Source organism: Misgurnus anguillicaudatus, chromosome 16, assembly GCF_027580225.2.
Source record: "Misgurnus anguillicaudatus chromosome 16, ASM2758022v2, whole genome shotgun sequence".
NCBI classification, from domain to species: Eukaryota; Metazoa; Chordata; class Actinopteri; order Cypriniformes; family Cobitidae; genus Misgurnus; species Misgurnus anguillicaudatus.
Window position 1 is genome coordinate 25450453 of NC_073352.2, and position 20015 is coordinate 25470467.

At 38.2% G+C, this 20015-nt stretch overlaps 1 protein-coding gene across 6 annotated transcripts in view; it reads left to right on the plus strand.

Moving 5' to 3' along the window:
- The window catches only part of atp8a1 (ATPase phospholipid transporting 8A1), a 149813-nt gene that overhangs the window by 80092 nt on the left and 49706 nt on the right, over positions 1–20015 (plus strand). For all 6 annotated transcript variants that reach the window (XM_073854377.1, XM_073854378.1, XM_073854380.1 and 3 more), the window contains one exon: positions 3865–3929. In XM_073854377.1, the coding sequence (XP_073710478.1) occupies positions 3865–3929 (65 nt within the window). The remainder of the gene's footprint in view (positions 1–3864; positions 3930–20015) is intronic.

The following is a 20015-nucleotide window of genomic DNA, read 5'->3' on the forward strand; positions in this document are numbered from 1 at the left end:
GTTTGTTGCTCCTGGCCACTGGGTGCCACTGTAAAGCCTCAAAGATTACAGCCCAAACAAACAGCATGCGGCCAACGCAAACAACTCAACATGCCTTCTTTAAACCCAAAGCCACTGCCAACAAACTAAAGTAAAAGCCACCCTGCAGCAGCACAGAGCCAATACGACCGCTGTACTGTATGTAGCCTTGATGCCTTCTTCCCAAATCATATTTATATGTGCCCATTATGTGTCATGCAGGTGTCGCTGTGTAAATCCTTAATGTCTGCCAAAAGTGTTTTAATTCCACCTGACTGGAAAGAGGCGGTGAGGTGTGGTTAGGCTTTCAGTGGTTTGAATGAGGTGAGACGGGGAAATACGTCAAGATTTGGGTCCAAGTCAGGAAACCGAACCAGACGGCTTTCCACACCAAGAGGAAACTTGGGTGAAGATGTAAATTTGTAATTAAGACAAACAGTTCAACGGTGACAGGAATGAGATGCATAGACACATTTACACACCGGGCACGCTTGATACAAACACACATGGAGACTTGTTGAATTTGCTGCAGTTTTGCGACACCTTTGGAGGTGTTAAAAGCTTAACTGCTCATGCAGACATACTTTATGTTGTACTTAATGGACAAATGAGCTGAATGTAATCAATTGTGCCACAGAAATAAAACTTCTTGACTAAAATCATTTGGGCTTTTAAGGTGTGTGCTTAAAGCGTTAGTTCAGCAATGCAACTCACAACTTTTAAGGCCCAGAAAGGCAGTAAAGACATAGTTGAAATAGTCAATGTGACTACTAGTCAGTCTCCAGTTATATTTACAAAGCAGTGCTTTTATGCTTTAAACACTGGCGTTGGGCATCAGCCTTAGAAATTCTTATACATTGATGCCCCATGGTTGCATTTTCAGTATGGGAATGAGGCGTCTACATGTATGGCTGTGGCAGGTGTTTAACGCATGCATGCGCTGCTTTTGTAAATACGCAACGAAGACTGACCTGAGCACGAAAAGTATTGAAATGAAGATTGAACCACTTTTGTCACATGAACTATTTTAATAAGTTACCTGGTTGCCTTAAAATTTTGAGTTCATTCAACGTAAAAATATTGGTCTCTATCATACACCCGGCTCAATGTGCGACGCAAGTGTCTTTTGCTAGTTTCAACCCAGCGCAATTATCATTTTCACATTTAACGCCACGTTGTTTAAATAGCAAATGCAGTTGTGCCCATGGGCGTTCTGGTCTGAAAACAAGGTGTGTTCAGGTGCATTGTTGGCGCATTGCTATTTTGAGGCAACTATAATAGACTACGCCATTGACCAACAAAAACCGAGTCTAAAGTCAATGGCGTAATATGTTTTTTGTTATTCAAAGAGCGCATTAGTACGACAACGCGGGTTTGCTTATCACATACATGAATGCGCAGCAGCACAAAAACACTTTTAAATATGAAAGATTAAAGAATGCATGTAAAAGATTATTATATTGAGTCTCTTGGACATAAATGAGGACCGATTATGAGACGTTAGAAGGCGTAAAGAGCTGCTTCACCTGCAGCCTGGTAAGAAAATAAATGCTTTGCTTTAAACAAATGCATTTGTTTTTTAATGTTTTTTTTATACTACCTCACGGAGTTATTGTATATGATGACTCTGTACCTGTGGATATGGTGAGATGAAAACATTTTTAAGTAATGCTTAAAAAAGACTCTTTGCTTAAAAAACGCTATCCAAGTGCTGAACCTTGCGGAGAGCCGTTTGTAAATTCTTTACCTCCTGTTTGTTACAAATAAAGTATTTTTGGAGTACAAACCTTTTCTTACATACTTGTAAATAATTTTTTGATGTTATTGGATAGCCATACATTTAAACCAATTAAAAGCCTGCTTTTTTACTTCCATGGCTAAAAGAAAACGGGTTTTAAAGGTTTTAATAAAAAAATAACAATTTCAATACAAGTGAAAAACAACACAATTATTTAACATTAATCTTAAACTGGGGTTCTTCTTCCTCCGCTTAGTTTTTCAGTTTAAGTCCGTCATCTAAATAGGTATTAGACATAGTGCCAGCTCAACTGGCTTTTAAAGGGGATAAGAGCTGAGACTCTTATTGATTTATTGCACGTTACGCCCAAAATACTCCCGTGACTCATTAAAAAAATAGGTCCAACCCTTTTCGACCATGCGCTCGGCGCACTTACCATTTTCCCGTCGCTAAATTAGCAAAAGTGGATTCGGACACGCCCATTTAGACATTGCGCTGTGCGATTTAGACAATGCGCTTAGATCATTAAAATAGGGCCCTAAAATCAAATGTTTAATTCTAGGGAAGCTGGAAAATGAGCCTATTTTCAAAAAAAGTGGAGTGTCCCTTTAATGAACTGAAAGGCAGTAAAGACAGTTAAAATAGTGGATGTGACTACTAGTCAGTCTTCAATGCATATTTACAAAAGCAACGCATGCATGCATTAAACGCTGGCGTCGTGCATTAGACATAGACATTCTTATACATAGATGCCCCATGGTCGCATTTATTGAGAATGGTGAATGAGGCATCTACATGTATGTCTGTGGCAGGTGTTTAACGCATGCATGCGTAGCTTTTGTGAATCCACAATGAAGACTGACCCGAGCATGAAAAGTATTGAAATGAAGATTGAACCACATTTTAATAATGTCCTTACTGCCTTTTGTGCACTGTAAAAAGTAAGTTACTTGGTTGCCTTAAAATATTGAGTTCATTTAACTTAAAAACATTAGTTTAATATTTTTAAGTTGAATGAACTCAACATTTTAAGGCAACCAAGTAACTTACTTTTTTAAGTTGAACCAACAAATCTTTTTATACAGTGTGGGCCTTAAAATGTGTGAGTTGCATTGCTGCCTATGGGGGCTTAGAAAGCTCTCGGATTTCATAAAAAAACTTAATTTGTTTTCCGAAGATGAACAAAGGTCTTACAGGTGTGAAATGACATGAGGGTGAGTAAAAAATGACAAAAGTTTCATTCTTGGGTGAACTAACCCTCTTATTGTCTGAACTTCAATTGCTTGTTGGATGAAAACAGACAAACCATTTCCTAAGGCTTACACTAAAGAGAATTGATATTTCTAAGGAGAAAAATATGATAGCGTGGTCTTTTGATTTGGGGCACCCAGAATACCCTAACAACCACCAAACAATCCCATAGCAACAAAACAGAGCATAGCATTAGGAAATGCGATCCAATACGCAACAGAATCTAATTTTACTGCCGCCACTGGGCAATTTTTTTACTTTCACCTCTATTAAACTTTAGTGTTCCTGCGATTCACCTCTATTCTCACACAAACACACACACACACACACACACACACACACACACACACACACACACACACACACACACACACACACACGGTTCCCCAAGGACACTGTTCTCCAAATACAGAGGTGTTGCAAACACATTAAACAGCATGAAGCTATTTCGTCCTTAATGTTGTTTAGACACATCCTAATGGATGATGGGATGTGTCATGCTTTTTATCAGGATGAGAGAGCTCGCTGTCAGCCTTCCAGTGTTGAGCTCACACAAACAGTGAAGAGACAAGTAAAACCAATGAGGTGTGGGGGTTTGCACCCAGGTCTGCTATAAACTTTAATCACGAATTTCGCATTTCAGTCTGCTTATTAGTCACATCACTCATCCGTTGCTGTGGTTACACACCACATATCTTACTAATATTGATGTATTACTGAAATGTAAAGTTGTGGCAAACCATTTATCATTTGTTTAAATGCCAAGCGAACCGTGTTTCCCTGAAAACACACCATAAGTTTTGGGGCCTAGTGTAAGGTTAACGTAATTTCTCATTTTTTCTGCTTTTTTTCGTAAGGACACTCTTGCAAACTGCTTACGAAGAACATGGGCCTGCTGGTAATCAACGAGGACACCCTGGATGTGAGTATAAAAAATGGAGGTGTATGTTTATTTGAAAAAGCAATTACACGTCACCGTTTGTAACACAAGCTCTATGAGGAGATGAAATGACAAGACAGCTGACAGATCGCTTCAGCACCACGGTACACGAAAGAGTGTGACATCATTCCCAATGTGCCGCTCGGTTACAGATTGCGTTTTGGGTTTTCATCCAAAGATCTAACCGCCTTATTCTGTCTTTGCTTTCCCAATCACTCCCTCTCTCGTTCTCTCTCCCCCTCTCTCATCAGTTCAGGTTCATTTTAAAGCACTTTATTTGCATGCTTGGCTTTAATTCAGTCACAATACTACAAAAGCATTATATACAGTATACATACATTTAGTAATGACAAGGAATTTACAATATCACAGTAACAACAAACAAATAAGGTGGTATTAAAATGATAAGGTGCTAGATAAGTATAAAACAGAAAGTCTGAACCCAGTATACAGCTAGGGCAACTTATTACATTTTTTTTTTTGATAATAAGTTACATTATCATTAAATACTAGGGCTGTCAAAAGATTAATCGCAATTAGTCACATACAAAATAAAAGTTGTGTTTGCATAATATATTTGTAACACTTTACAATAAGGTTAATTATTAGTTAATGTATTAACTAACATAAACAAACCATGAGCAATAAATTTGTTACAGTATTTATTAATCTTTGTTAATGTTAGGTAATAGAAATATAGCTTTTAATTTGAAGATTTTAAAGTCGCAATGAAATTGAAATTAAAAATCTCTAATTTGTTTTGGAATATTGTGGTATTATTTACAAATGATTTATATGTGAGCTTCATTATTTTTAAAAAAATGAATGTGCCCTCATAATCTTTAATCAAAAACGCACTCATCAAAACAATCTCTTTTTACTTCTGGTCAAATGTATGGCAGGTGGGCGGGGTCCGGGAGAAGATCGCTGCGATTAGCAATTAGCAACATGACCCAACTTCAAACAATCCAATCAGATCTCGATAGACAAATTCAAATCCAGCACTGCCTTATTTCATTTCAGATGCCGATTTCACTCGGATATACGCCACCACGTGGAAAATAAGGCAAGCGCTACTTCCGTTTCATCGCGACTTTAATGAATTATTAGTAATTGTTGAAATTAACATTAACAAAGATTAATAAATGATGTATAAATGCAGATCATTATTAGTTCATGTTAACTAATGTAGTTAACTAATGTTAACTAATAAACCTTATTGTAAAGTGTTACCAATATATTTGTGTGTGTATTGTGTATAATTATTATGTATAGACAGTTTCAGCAGTAACAACATAAACAAGGGGCTGTAGCGGTCCGCACGTAACTTCCGGTTAACTCCGCTAATAATAAATAACAACAAAGTTCTTTAAACGTAGTTTATTTATATAACAAGCAAAAAAACAACACATAGATTACCTAGGAAACCAAAACATTTGTTATTTTCGACGAGGCATTTGTTCAAGAGATCAGTTTAGCAACTAGTCAGACTATTAGAAAAACGAAACCGGAAGTAAAGTTCGGATCCAGACGTGTATCACGTGCGTCCGATGAAACCGTCTATATATAAATACACACATGCATGTATAGATTTAAGAAAAATGTGTTTATGTATATATATTTTTAAAAGTATATTATATAATATAAATTATATTAATATTCTAATAAATAAATAAATAAACACATACACATACTTTTATATACTGATATAGTCATGTAAATGTTTCTTATATACATGCATGCATGTGTGTGTATTTATATATACACACTGGCAGATTTATCAAATTGGGGGCCCAAGGCAAAGGTATGTATGGGGCCCCCTATCTGATATATAAGATGTTTTTTAAATGATTTATAAAAAAAATTTACTCTAAAATGAAGATGGAAAGCAGAGAACACAAACCAATCAATACAGAGAAAGTTGTTGCCAAATTAAGACTCAACAGCACCCCATAGTGGACGTAAACATCACCAACATAACATAAGGGTTAAATTAGTTTTTTCTGTAGTAATGTTATTTAATTCACCACAAAATCATTTTTAGCAGTGTAGGGCTGAGGCTATTACTAGCAGAACAAGGCGGTTGACTCACCATGACCCATTTTCACGTTTATATTTGACTTGATTCGTTTCTGTTCGTGTAGACTACTTTCCCACTCCTCCTGTCACTCTGTGTTTATCTTTCGCGCCGTGAAGCGCGCACAGTTACGGACTAGTTTATTTCATTGTGAAAGAAGGAGAGGTGTATGTGTGACAGATAAACATGAACTGGACATTTTAACTACTATTTCAAGGTTTCAACATATTTTTTAAGAATCTTAATACAATTTACAATGCATTTGAAGTGTTCATGATGATAAGGGTTTTATTTATTTATTAGGTTGGTTGGGGGCCCCCCTAATATGACCGCTGAGAGGGGGCCCCAAGCAGCCACCTACCTATGCCTTTATGTTAAGACGGCCTCTGTATATACGAAATATTTGCACACATATATTATGCAAAAACAAACTTTTATTTTGTATGCAATTAATCCTTTGACAGACCTATTAAATACATTATAAATATTACAAATTGTTTGCCAAGTTAACTTAAAATGTTTTAGTTTTGTATTATTTTGTAGGTGTAAAGGCAAATCCCCTTTATTTGCATTGTGCATTGAATAACGCTTCATTGCTTCACACATTTGTGACCCTGACTTTGAAAACCCATCTAATGTATTTTTTTGTGGTTTACTGTTTTCTACATAAAATCAAAAGTTCATCTATGTTATCGCAGCATACCTTGCGAATACATTTACATATTTGACTAGTGATCTTGAAAGTGTGCAGAATATTTTTTTTTTCAACTTTCAAAGATTCCAAAAAATTATTTCCAGGTTTATATTAGACGTTCATCTGGGTCCCAGTCTTTTGGACCCCACTGTATGTGTTGTGCAGATGCGGTTTATTAGAAAGCAAGCCATGCTGTTGCTCCACATGGTACCATTTAAAAGACAGGAATGGGTCATGTTCTTGGATCAGGGTTTTGAAATTTCTTTCATGCACACAATGCAGGTCAATAACTCCCTGATGGGAGAATCTATTCTTTTGAATATGAAATCCAGTCTAAAAGAAAGGAAACCATTTGAAACACACACACGTACAACCTACAGGTCAGGTGGCCCCAGCAGGGAAATCGTGTCTGTTGTCTGTGTAAGTTAAGGTCTCTAGAAACCATTTCACAGAATTCTCGCATGCAACAGAACCCCCCGTCGGGTGGGGCAGCGTCCCGCTGTGACGGGGGGGTGGGGTTTAAGTGATGACGGACGGTTCTAAGTCTGTCAAACAGCCGTTTAGCATGATAGATGAAGCAAAAGGAAAAAGAAGAGAGGTGCACTCCATAAAACCGGCGGTTGTCGTATGAGTGCCACTGCACGTTCTCCCATGCGTGTGCATGTGCTTATACAGAAAACAAGGAGAAATTCTCTCCCCGCTGCTCGGCGGTCGTGGGATTTGCTCTGCTCTCACATTGCAGGAACAATACGCCACATTTCCTCTCGGCCTCTCTATCGTCCTTTTGCGTTAAACAAATGAAGTGGGATAAAGGAAAATGAGACGAATGAAGGAACCCACTCATCCACCCTGGGTTAAAGTCTTCTCCGGACGTCGGAGTGGGGCGATTAGCTCAGTGGAGGGAAATGCAAGGAACTGTGGGAAGGGTCAGAGAACAGTGACTTAATAATCACATTAAATATGCAACCGTCCCCAGTCCCTTTTGCTGCTCATGAATGAAAGAGAGCTATAGTGTTCAGATAAACCAAGAGGAAGGAGAGAATGAAGCGATTGTGTGAACAGTGAGTACAAAGAAGAAAGGAATTGAGTCCAAATATAGAGATACTCAAACTATTAATTAAACCTTTTAGTATATTCAACGTTTTTGTAGCATTTTATTTATTCCCCTATAGTCCACTTACATTATGTGGATGTCTAAATTTAGTTTTAAATGTCTATTTCGCATGCACTTACTCTGAAGGTGATTTTATAACCAGAGCTGACGCCGATTTTAACACCAGAGCTGTACAGTGGTCTCCAACATGATCCTCGCGAGCACCAGGAAGTTGGAAGTTGCCCACCCAAAGCACATTCTAATAATAGCCTAATTTTAATATTTATTTATTACATATTTTTTATATTAGCTTAGCTTCTTTTATGTATGTTAACATTTTAAACGATGATAAAACATGTAAAATAAAATAAAATCAGCAAGTAAAACTAAATAGTTTTGAGTAGACTATATACAAAGGTAGCCCTCCAGATTGTTTTATCCATTGTTGTAGCCCTTGCTCACAAAAAGGTTGAAGACCCCTAATCCATTGTATGTTCCTCTTTGTATTTCTTTATTAACTCTTTCCCTGCCAGCATTTTTTAAAAAGTTGCCAGATTTTGACAAACGTTTAATGCCTTCCAGAAAATTCTTGGAATATTGTGATATTTTTTATAAACGACTTATCTGCGCTTCATTTTTTTATTTATGTGTTCTCATAATCTGTAATCAAAAACGCAAATCTCCCCCTCTCCTCAAAATGATCTTTCTTTACTTACAGTCATATGCTATAACAGTTAGGAGGGGTCCGGGTAAAGATTGCAGCGATTAGCAAATAGCAACAAGACCCAACTTCCAATGAACTTATCAATTCTCAATAGACAAATTCAAGTCCAGTCGTACCTTTTATTTTCATTTAAGAAGCCGTTTAACTCTGATAGATGTCACCATGGGGAAAATAAGTTAATTGCTACTTCCAATTCATGGTGACTTTAAACAACAACAAAAAAAAGTTTCATCCTATCTTTATTTGTTCTCAAAATATCACCTCTCTTATATGAATAGGGTTCTTCAAAAATACCAAATAAAAAGCTGAGAATTGCTTTTTGTAAAGGACTTTATTAAAGATCAGATTCAGAACGATGATCGAAACATACAGAGTATTTACAGCTTTTGGATGTAATGCTTTAGTGGTTTGTAAGGTGCATAAGAGCACCACCTAGTGCATAATAGGTGAAATGTGGATTGCCGTTAAAACGTTTTTGGCAGGTAAGAGTTTTCTCTAAACTCTTTCCCTTCCATTGACGAGTTATCTCGTCAATTAAGAAAAAATATTTGCATAAAGTGTTCCTGATGAATTTTTATGTTAATCTGCAATACCGTGATTATCCACTAGACTTACCCAAATTAGGGAAAAACTGAAGCAAAAACATTATTAGGGGTCAAGCACCGAAGGTGCTGAGACACCTATTGGAATTGTCAGTATTATTATTAGGGGTCAAGCACCGAAGGTGCTGAGACACCTATTGTAATTGTCAGTATTATTATTATTCTGCTGTTTCTTCTTCTTCTTAGCCATAGGCGTCTATGGCAGCCCTATGAACCGTACATAGGAAAATGATGAAATTTTGCACAGTTGTAGTGGTGGTCTTAAAAAGTCACGTGACCAAAAATGGGGTCTCTAGTACTAACTCTATAGCGCCACCAGTAGTGCAAAAATTCAATGTTCAAATGGTTATAACTGCTGATCCGCTTGATCCATGAAAATTCTACTTAGTACACGTGATTGCTCTCCTCATGCTTATTGTTTTTAATACCTTACAGTAAAACTCCACCCATTACAGTAGCGGCCATTTTGAAATGTACAGTATTCCGTTTATTCGCTACTCCTCCTTCAAATTTGGTTAAATTGTTATGAAATTTGGCACAGGTGAACTTTGGAGTAAGCCGCACAGAAATGACCGAACAGAATTTTGATATTTATCTTTTTTCAAAAGTAATAAATGCGCAAACTTAACGAGGTTGACGCAAAAATGGTTCTGAAGCTGTATCTCGGTCATTCTTTGATCAATTGAAATGAAATTTGGTACACTTCATGTGGACCATGAACTTGGGGTTCATGCAAAATTTGGTGACAGCGCCACCTATGGGTCATGAGATATGAAAAATGGCTTTTTTTGCCCATAACTACTGAATTGTTTGTCAGAAAATTATGATCTTGGTGTTTACGGATTCCTTGGCTCATGCCGAATCTGTCAATATGTATTATGTCGGGTTTGACCACACCACCTGTCCGTCATTTTGAAATTGGTCATAAATTGTTATATCTTTTGAAATATTGGACATATTCGTGCAAAAATAGTTAGGGAGCTTCGGCATGATGTCCTGAAGTTACCTGGGAAGTCAGAGTACAGCGCCACCTAGGGGTTATAAACTATAACAGTTCTTATAGAACTGCTTATATCTTCAGAATACTTTGACTGATATACATTTTCTTTGTGACATTTTATTCACTGGTTTTTGGCGATCGCAACAATACCTTGTTTGGCATTTTCCATCATTCTGTTCATGTGTTATTGTAAAGCATATGGTAAATTATTTTTTCGCTACTCCTTTTACAAATTTTGTTTATTTTATGCCAGGTTCTGCTTGTATAATGTTTGGAGCAATCCGCACAGACATGACTGAACAGATTTTTCTGCTGAATGTCAAATTTTTGAGAAATACCTCTGTAAAGCGGACCATGCTTGTCATGCTGTCCCTTTGTCATATTAAAAAGAATCTGACAAAATTTGCCCATGTTGTTCATTATTGTACAAAATGTTCTAAACGAATTCAGTGCCATTTAAGTTATCTGATTGCCCTACACTTTGTATTTCTGTTTATTTTTGCTTTGTTGTGTTATTTCTGCCCTTTCAGTGATTGGCATGTCAATGTTTGCAGCTTTGAAGCCTCTTTTCCACAGCTTTTCAACCCATGGTTCCTCAGTGGCGCATGCGGTTAGTGCTGTGCTTTGAGAACCTGAGTTCATGGGTTCAAATCCCATGTGCAGTGCTTTTTTGTCTTAACTTTTTTTCTCACTTAAGTTTTGTGATTTTCATACTATACATTGTATTTCAGTTATTTGTGCTCTCTGTTGTCATTTCTACACGTTTGGTAATTGCTGGATATCAATGTTTATAGCTGTAAAGCTGTATTCTATAGCTTGGACACACCAACTCAGTGGTTTAATCGTTTACTCAGTGGCGCATGTGGTTAGTGCTGTGCTTTGGGAACATGAGGTCATGGGTTCAAATCCCAGCTCTTACTTTCACTTATTGAGATTTCCTTTAGTGTTCCCTTTAACACGTTCTTCTCGACCTGTCTGGTTTTCCAATTGTGTTATATTTTTGAAATCTTTTCTGTTGTTGCTCCGCACTGCAGTGGTTCTGCTCAGCATTTGCTTTGCTTTGGGTTCGGGCTCTGTATTGCGCGCTTTCTGCGCTTTGCGCATTTGCTGCGTCGTGTGGTTTTTGCTGTGCTTTGGGTGCTCATTGCGCTGAAGGTGCTTGACCCCGCAATTGCTGCTTGCAGCTATATTTATTAGGGGTCAAGCACCGAAGGTGCTGAGACACCTATTGTTTTTGTTAGTATTATTAGGGGTCAAGCACCGAAGGTGCTGAGACACCTATTGTTTTTGTTAGTATTATTATTAGGGGCCAAGCACCTATGGTGCTGTGGCACCTATTGTTTCTGTTAGTATTATTATTATTCTTCTTAATCTTAATCTTAATCTTAATCTTCCCCAATGGGAGTCTATGGCAGCCCTATGAACCGTATATAGGAAAATGATGAAATTTGGCACAGTTGTAGTGGTGGTCATAAATAGTCATTTGGCCAAAAATGGGGTCTCTAGCAGTAACTCTATAGCGCCACCATCATCTCAAAAATTCAATGTTCAAATGGTTATAACTGGTGATTCATTTGCTCTATGAAAATTCTACTTAGTACACGTGATTGCTCTCCTCATGCTTATTGTTTTTAATACCTTACAGTAAGACTCCACCCATTACAGTATCGGCCATTTTGAAATGTACAGTATTTCGTTTTTTCGCTACTCCTCCTTCAAATTTGGTTCAATTCTTATGAGATTTGGCACATGTGATCTTTGGAGTGAGCCGCATAGAAATGACTGAACAGAATTTTGATATTTTTCTTTATTCAAAAGTAATTAATGCGTGAACTTAACGAGATTGATGCAAAATTGGTTCTGAGGCTGTATCTCGGTCATTCTTTGATCAATCGAGATGAAATTTGGTACGCTTCATGCCGACCATGAAATGGGGGTCCATGCCAAATTTGGTGACAGCGCCACCTATGGGTCATGAGATAGGAAAAAAGGCTATTTTTGCGCATAACTTCTGAATCGTTTGTCAGAAAATTATGATCTTGGTGTCTACGGATTCCTTGGCTCATGCCGCATCTGCCGATATGTATTATGCCGGGATTGACCGAACCGCCTGTCCGCCATTTTGAAATCTGTGATAAATTGCTATAACTTTTGAAGTATCGGATATATCGGCGCAAAAATCGGTAGGGAGCTTCGGCATGACTTCCTGAGGAAATCAGAGAACAGCGCCACCTAGGGGTATAAACTATAACAGTTCTTATAGAACTGCTTATAACTTCTGAATTCTTTGTATGGCATGTAAGCTCTTTTCTGCTGCCCCTTGAGCTGTGTCTACTGAGTGGCGCATCTGTTAAGTCATTTGCATAGAGATCCTGAGTTCATGGGTTCGAATCCCACCTGAGGCAGGTGTTATTTTCTTCTATTAAAGTTTTGTTCTTCCCCACCTATTCTTCTCGACCTGTCTGTAGTTCACATATGTTCTATTTTTGCCATGTTTTCTGTTGCTGCTCTGCACTGTGGTGGTTCTGCTCTGTCATTGCTACGCTTTGGGTTCTTTGCTGAGCCTTGTGTTCTTGATGCACCTTGGGTGCTCAATGCGCCCTGGGTCATTGATACGTTGTATGTTTCTTGCTGTGCTTTGGGTGCTCATTGCGCTGATTGTGCTTGGCCCCGTATCGCTGCTTGCAGCTATATTGGTCATTGTTTCTGTTAGTAAATTTTTCTTCCCCAATGGAAGTCTATGGCAGCCCTATGAACCGAATGTAAGAAAATGATGAAATTTTGCACAGTTGTAATGTTGGTCATAAATATTCATGTGGCCAAAATTGGAGTCTCTAGCAGTAACTTTATAGCGCCACCATCAGCTCAAAAATGCAATGTTCAAATGGTTATAACTTGTGATCCATTAGATCTATGAAAATTCTACTTAGTACACGTGATTGCTCTCATCACGCTTATTAAATTTGATACTTTACAGTAAGACTCCTCCCATTACATTAGCGGCAATTTTGAAATGTACAGTATTTTGTTTTTTCGCTACTCCTCCTTCAAATTTGGTTCAAATGTTATGAAATTTGGCACAGGTGATCTTTGGAGTGAGCCGCATAGAAATGTCCGAACAGAATTTTGATTTTTTTCTTTATTCAAAAGTAATTAATGTGTGAACTTAACGAGGTTGACGCAAAATTGTTTCTGAAGCTGTATTTTGGTCATTCTTTGATCAATCGAAATGAAATTTGGTACACTTCATGTCGACCATGAACTGGGGGTCCATGCCAAATTTGGTGACAGCGCCACCTATGGGTCATGAGATATGAAAAAAGGCTATTTTTGCACATAACTTCTGAATCGTTCGTCTGATATATATATTCTTTGTGAAATTAGTTTCACTGGTTTATGCCGATCGCAACGATACCTCGTTTGTCATTTTCCAACATTCTGTTCATGTGTTATTGTAAGGCATATGGTAAATTATCTTTTCGCTACTCCTTTTACAAATTTTGTTTATTTTATGCCAGGTTCTGCTCGTATAATGTTTGGAGCAATCCGCACAGAAATGACCGAACAGATTTTTTATATTCTGTTCTCTTTCTTAGAAATATTGCTCCAAAGTTGACCGTGCTTGTAATGTTGTCTATTTGTCATAGTTAATTACTGTATATTACATTTCATAGCGTTTCTGTACAGAATGTTCTTCTTGTCTTCAACCTCACTTGAGCTTGTTGATTCTTATATACATTATACTTCAGTTATATCTGCTCTGCTGTGTCATTTCTGCATCTGTGGTGATTGGCATATGTCAATGCTTTCATCTCTGTACACTCTATTCTGCTGCCTCATGAACCGTGTTAACTGAATGGCGTATCGTGTTAGTCACATGCAAAGAGATGCTTAGTTCTTGGGTTCGAAACCCGCTTGAGGCAAGTGTTAATTTGTTCTATTAAAGTTTTGTTCTTTCTCACCTATTCTTCTCAACCCTTCTGTAGTTCACATATGTTCTGTTTTTGTCATATTTTCTGTTGCTGCTCTGCACTGCGGTGGTTCTGCTGTCTGAATGCTACGCTTTGGGTACTTGCTGCGCCTTGTGTTCTTGATGCACCGTGGGTGGTCAATGCGCATTGGGTTATTGATACCTTCTATGTTGCTTTTTGTGCTTTGGATGCTCATTGCGCTAAAGGTGCTTGGCCCCGAATCGCTGCTTGCAGCTATATTTAGGGGCCAAGCACCTATGGTGCTGTGGCACCTATTGTTTCTGTTAGTATTATTATTATTATTTTTCCGCTTCCCCAATGGGAGTCTATGGCAGCCCTATGAACCGTATGTAGGAAAATGATGAAATTTGGCACAGTTGTAGTGGTGGTCATAAATAGTCATTTGGCCAAAAATGGGGTCTCTAGCAGTAACTCTATAGCGCCACCATCATCTCAAAAATTCAATGTTCAAATGGTTATAACTGGTGATCCATTAGATCTATGAGAATTCTACTTAGTACACATGATTGCTCTCCTCATGCTTATTGTTTTTAATGCCATACAGTAAGACTCCACCCATTACAGTAGCGGCCATTTTGAAATGTACAGTATTTAGTTTTTTTCGCTACTCCTCCTTCAAATTTGGTTCAATTCTTATGAGATTTGGCACATGTGATCTTTGGAGTGAGCCGCATAGAAATGACTGAACAGAATTTTGATATTTTTCTTTATTCAAAAGTAATTAATGCGTGAACTTAACGAGATTGACGCAAAATTGGTTCTGAAGCTGTATCTCGGTCATTCTTTGATCAATCGAAATGAAATTTGGTACGATTCATGTCGACCATGAAATGGGGGTCCATGCCAAATTTGGTGACAGCGCCACCTATGGGTCATGAGATAGGAAAAAAGGCTATTTTTGCGCATAACTTCTGAATCGTTTGTCAGAAAATTATGATCTTGGTGTCTACAGATTCCTTGGCTCATGCCGCATCTGCCGATGTGTATTATGCCGGGATTGACCGAACCGCCTGTCCGCCATTTTGAAATCTGTGATAAATTGCTATAACTTTTGAAGTATCGGATATATCGGCGCAAAAATCGGTAGGGAGCTTCGGCATGACGTCCTGAGGAAATCAGAGAACAGCGCCACCTAGGGGTATAAACTATAACAGTTCTTATAGAACTGCTTATAACTTCTGAATTCTTTGTATGGCATGTAAGCTCTTTTCTGCTGCCCCTTGAGCTGAGTCTACTGAGTGGCGCATCTGTTAAGTCATTTGCATAGAGATCCTGAGTTCATGGGTTCGAATCCCACCTGAGGCAGGTGTTATTTTCTTCTATTAAAGTTTTGTTCTTTCCCACCTATTCTTCTCGACCTGTCAGTAGTTCACATATGTTCTATTTTTGCCATGTTTTCTGTTGCTGCTCTGCACTGCGGTGGTTCTGCTCTGTCATTGCTACGCTTTGGGTTCTTTGCTGAGCCTTGTGTTCTTGATGCACCTTGGGTGCTCAATGCGCCCTGGGTCATTGATACGTTGTATGTTTCTTGCTGTGCTTTGGGTGCTCATTGCGCTGATTGTGCTTGGCCCCGTATCGCTGCTTGCAGCTATATTTATTCTGCTGTTTCTTCTTCTTCTTAGCCATAGGCGTCTATGGCAGCCCTATGAACCGTACATAGGAAAATGATGAAATTTGGCACAGTTGTAGTGGTGGTCTTAAAAAGTCACGTGACCAAAAATGGGGTCTCTAGTACTAACTCTATAGCGCCACCAGCAGTGCAAAAATTAAATGTTCAAATGGTTATAACTGCTGATCCGCTTGATCCATGAAAATTCTACTTAGTACACGTGATTGCTCTCCTCATGCTTATTGTTTTTAATACCTTACATGAAAACTCCACCCATTACAGTAGCGGCCATTTTGAAATGTACAGTATTCCGTTTATTCGCTACTTCTCCTTCAAATTTGGTTAAATTGTTATGAAATTTGGCACAGGTGAACTTTGGAGTGAGCCGCACAGAAATGACCGAACAGAATTTTGATATTTATCTTTGTTCAAAAGTAATAAATGCGCAAACTTAACGAGGTTGACGCAAAAATGGTTCTGAAGCTGTATCTCGGTCATTCTTTGATCAATTGAAATGAAATTTGGTACACTTCATGTGGACCATGAACTTGGGGTTCATGCAAAATTTGGTGACAGCGCCACCTATGGGTCATGAGATATGAAAAATGGCTTTTTTTGCCCATAACTACTGAATTGTTTGTCTGAAAATTATGATGTTGGTGTTTACGGATTCCTTGCCTCATGCCGAATCTGTCGATATGTATTATGTCGGGTTTGACCACACCACCTGTCTGCCATTTTGAAATTGATCATAAATTGTTATATCTTTTGAACTATTGGACATATTCGTGCAAAAATAGTCAGGGAGCTTCGGCATGATGTCCTAAAGGTACATGGGAAGTCAGAGTACAGCGCCACCTAGGGGTTATAAACTATAACAGTTCTTATAGAACTGCTTATATCTTCAGAATACTTTGTCTGATATACATTTTCTTTGTGAAATTTTATTTACTGGTTTTTGCCGATCGCAACAATACCTTGTTTGTCATTTTCCATCATTCTGTTCATGTGTTATTGTAAGGCATATGGTAAATGATTTTTTCGCTACTCTTTTTACAAATTTTGTTTATTTTATGCCAGGTTCTGGTTGTATAATGTTTGGAGCAATCCGCACAGACGTGACTGAACAGATTTTTCTGCTGAGTGTCAAATTTTTGAGAAATACCTCTGTAAAGCGGACCGTGCCTGTCATGCTGTCCCTTTGTCATATTAAAAAGAATCTGACAAAATTTGCCCATGTTGTTCATTATTGTACAAAATGTTCTTCACAAATTCAGTGCCATTTAAGTTATCTGATTGCCCTACACTTTGTATTTCTGTTTATTTTTGCTTTGTTGTGTTATTTCTGCCCTTTCAGTGATTGGCATGTCAATGTTTGCAGTTTTGAAGCCTCTTTTCCACAGCCTTTCAACCCATGATTCCTCAGTGGCGCGTGCGGGGAGTGCTGTGCTTTGAGAACCTGAGTTCATGGGTTCAAATCCCATGTGCAGTGTTTTTTGTCTTAACTTTTTTTCTCACTTAGTATGTGATTTTCATACTATACATTGTATTTCAGTTATTTGTGCTCTCTGTTGTCATTTCTACACTTTTGGTAATTGCTGGATATCAATGTTTATAGCTGTAAAGCTGTATTCTATAGCTTGGACACACCAACTCGGTGGTTTAATCGTTTACTCAGTGGCGCATGCGGTTAGTGCTGTGCTTTGGGAACATAAGGCCATGGGTTCGAATCCCAGCTCTTACTTTCACTTATTGAGATTTCCTTTTGTGTTCCCTTTAACACGTTCTTCTCGACCTGTCTGGTTTTCCACACGTGTTATATTTTTGAAATCTTTTCTGTTGTTGCTCCGCACTGCAGTGGTTCTGCTCAGCATTTGCTTTGCTTCGGGTTCGGGCTCTGTATTGCGCGCTTTGCGCATTTGCTGCGTCGTGTGGTTTTTGCTGTGCTTTGGGTGCTCATTGCGCTGAAGGTGCTTGACCCCGCAATTGCTGCTTGCAGCTATATTTTACTCTGTGTATGTTTTGATAATCGTTCTGAATCTGATCTTTAACAAAATTCCTTCACAAAAATGCAATTATTTTAGCTTTTTGCAAAAAAAATTTTTTAAAGAAAAATACTCATATTAAAGAGTTTATAAACAGAGAAATTTTCCCCCTTTTTTATTATTTGTTTATTGTTTGTTTGAAAGCAGAGAGTCTGTTCTTTCATTTGATATATTTGTATGATTTTTTAGCTATCTATAATTTTACTCTTTTTAAATCCATTCCATAGATTATTTATTAAAAATCTTTATAATCTTCATAAAAATGAAATATGATTTGTTGGAGGTGCTGGTGTTTTGGGCACAAGTGCAGAAGGGCTTTCAGCGACTCAAATTCCACTCTCTGCACCCTGTACTTTCCTGTCCTATCTGTACATTACTATCTGTTAATAAATAAATAAAACTAATAATTTTGGTCGACTCTAAATGTTTCACAGTAACGGTCTCAATGTGGACAGACAAATTACTTAGCCGGACAGTTGATTCTGTCAGTCAAAAATGCTCTTTAGCAGTGAGCGTCTGTCTGGGAGTATTTATATACATGTCTGTAATTACGCCTATGCATTTGTAGTTTACCGTCTTTCAGTACTTCATTTAATGACAGACATAAACCGGCCTAGGTCTTTTTTCTCTGTGTTTATATGTCAGCTCTCACATAATAAGTCCAGGCATCTCGGTCAATGGATTTCCTAAGGGCCTAAATCAGTCCTTATCTGCTGGATCTTAGAGGAACTGATGTTCTGTGTATTTTAACTGATGCCTTTGCAAATCAAACACACCTGAGTCATAATCATCTAGTGCGCTAGCAAAGCCATTACACGCAGGCCTGTTTGGGAGACTTTAAACCAAGTGGAGAAACCAGTCAACAAGTTGTAAGGAAATGGAGGCATTGGTTTACTTGTCCGCTTATTAGTCTACATTAGCAGTCATTATTGTGGTTTGATCTCACGTTGTGAAATTGCTAGTGGTGCTGAAGCGTGACGGTTCTGCCTATACGGAGTATATGTGCTTTACTTAAATGATATACACTGATGAGAATACACACCCACTTACAGATGTCTGAATGAAGATGGACACCACATTTTACAGAATTTCTTACAGCTGTCTCTCTCGCCCTTTCTCTTTCTTTCTCTCTGAAACCCGAGGCTTCTCTTTCAAATTCTCTTTTCCTCTCTAAACCCATGGCTCCTCTCTCTAAATATTTCCTTTGAGCTTGGATTTCAGAGCCTTGTTATGCCAGCAGAGCTTTGGTTGGTCCCCAAGGTATAATCTCATTCCCCTTAGGCATCTGACCCTCAAAACCCCCAACATACAGTACAGTGTATATGTATACACTCTCTCACACACGCAGTATAAGACACACACAGTACAGTGTCCCCCTTGGCCTATTTGGGGAAGTTTAGTAGTGATGTCAGCTTCATACTGTAGATCCTTGATGTTTTATGGGCTATCAGACAGTAAAGATCTTGCATGTGTTCCTGGATCCTGGAAATGCCTGGAAAATCCATGTTCTCCGAATCCAAAATACTTTATGGCTATGCAGATAAACAAGTACACGGAGATGACTGCTTGGTTAAGGTTGCGTGACTCTGTTTTACATACTTTGTATTGTGCATTGCAGCGGCAGTAACAAACCTCAACGCCCAGTGGAGCGATTGAGTTTCCTTCAAATGTCTGTTTTGTTAAGATTAATGTTATTTTTCAGGTAACATGTCAACATTGTTATTTAATAGTGTCCCAAATGTGTTGTTCCACCATTTGACCCATGCAACTGGTAGTTATTAGTATACTAATGTCCATAATACAATGCACGTTAATGTTTGCCTTTATGTATTCGCATTTTTTCTGTTTTGCCTTTTAGTTCTGTTTGGTCTCCAGAACTTGCATGTACAAGTCATTATTTTAGTCCTTGGATACAGAAAGGTTTGTTTTTGTTGGACTTCACGGAGTTAGATCATAAGGCTGGAAACATGGTGGACAGCTGCTGATAGATATATACAAGGGTTTTGTTTACCCACAATGCTCACGGATAGCACTGTGAAGACTTACATCTCTGAATTTCAGGTTTAATTGGAAGCAGCACAATTTATGACCAGAGACCTGTTGCTATCTTTCTCTTTCTTTATGTGCTCTTACTCTTACTGAACACTTCTGTACACCAAGAGCCGGTGTGGGGTTTTTGTGGGATTGGGTCCTGTCATTCCCACCCTTATTTCATTAAATTGGGAAATTAAA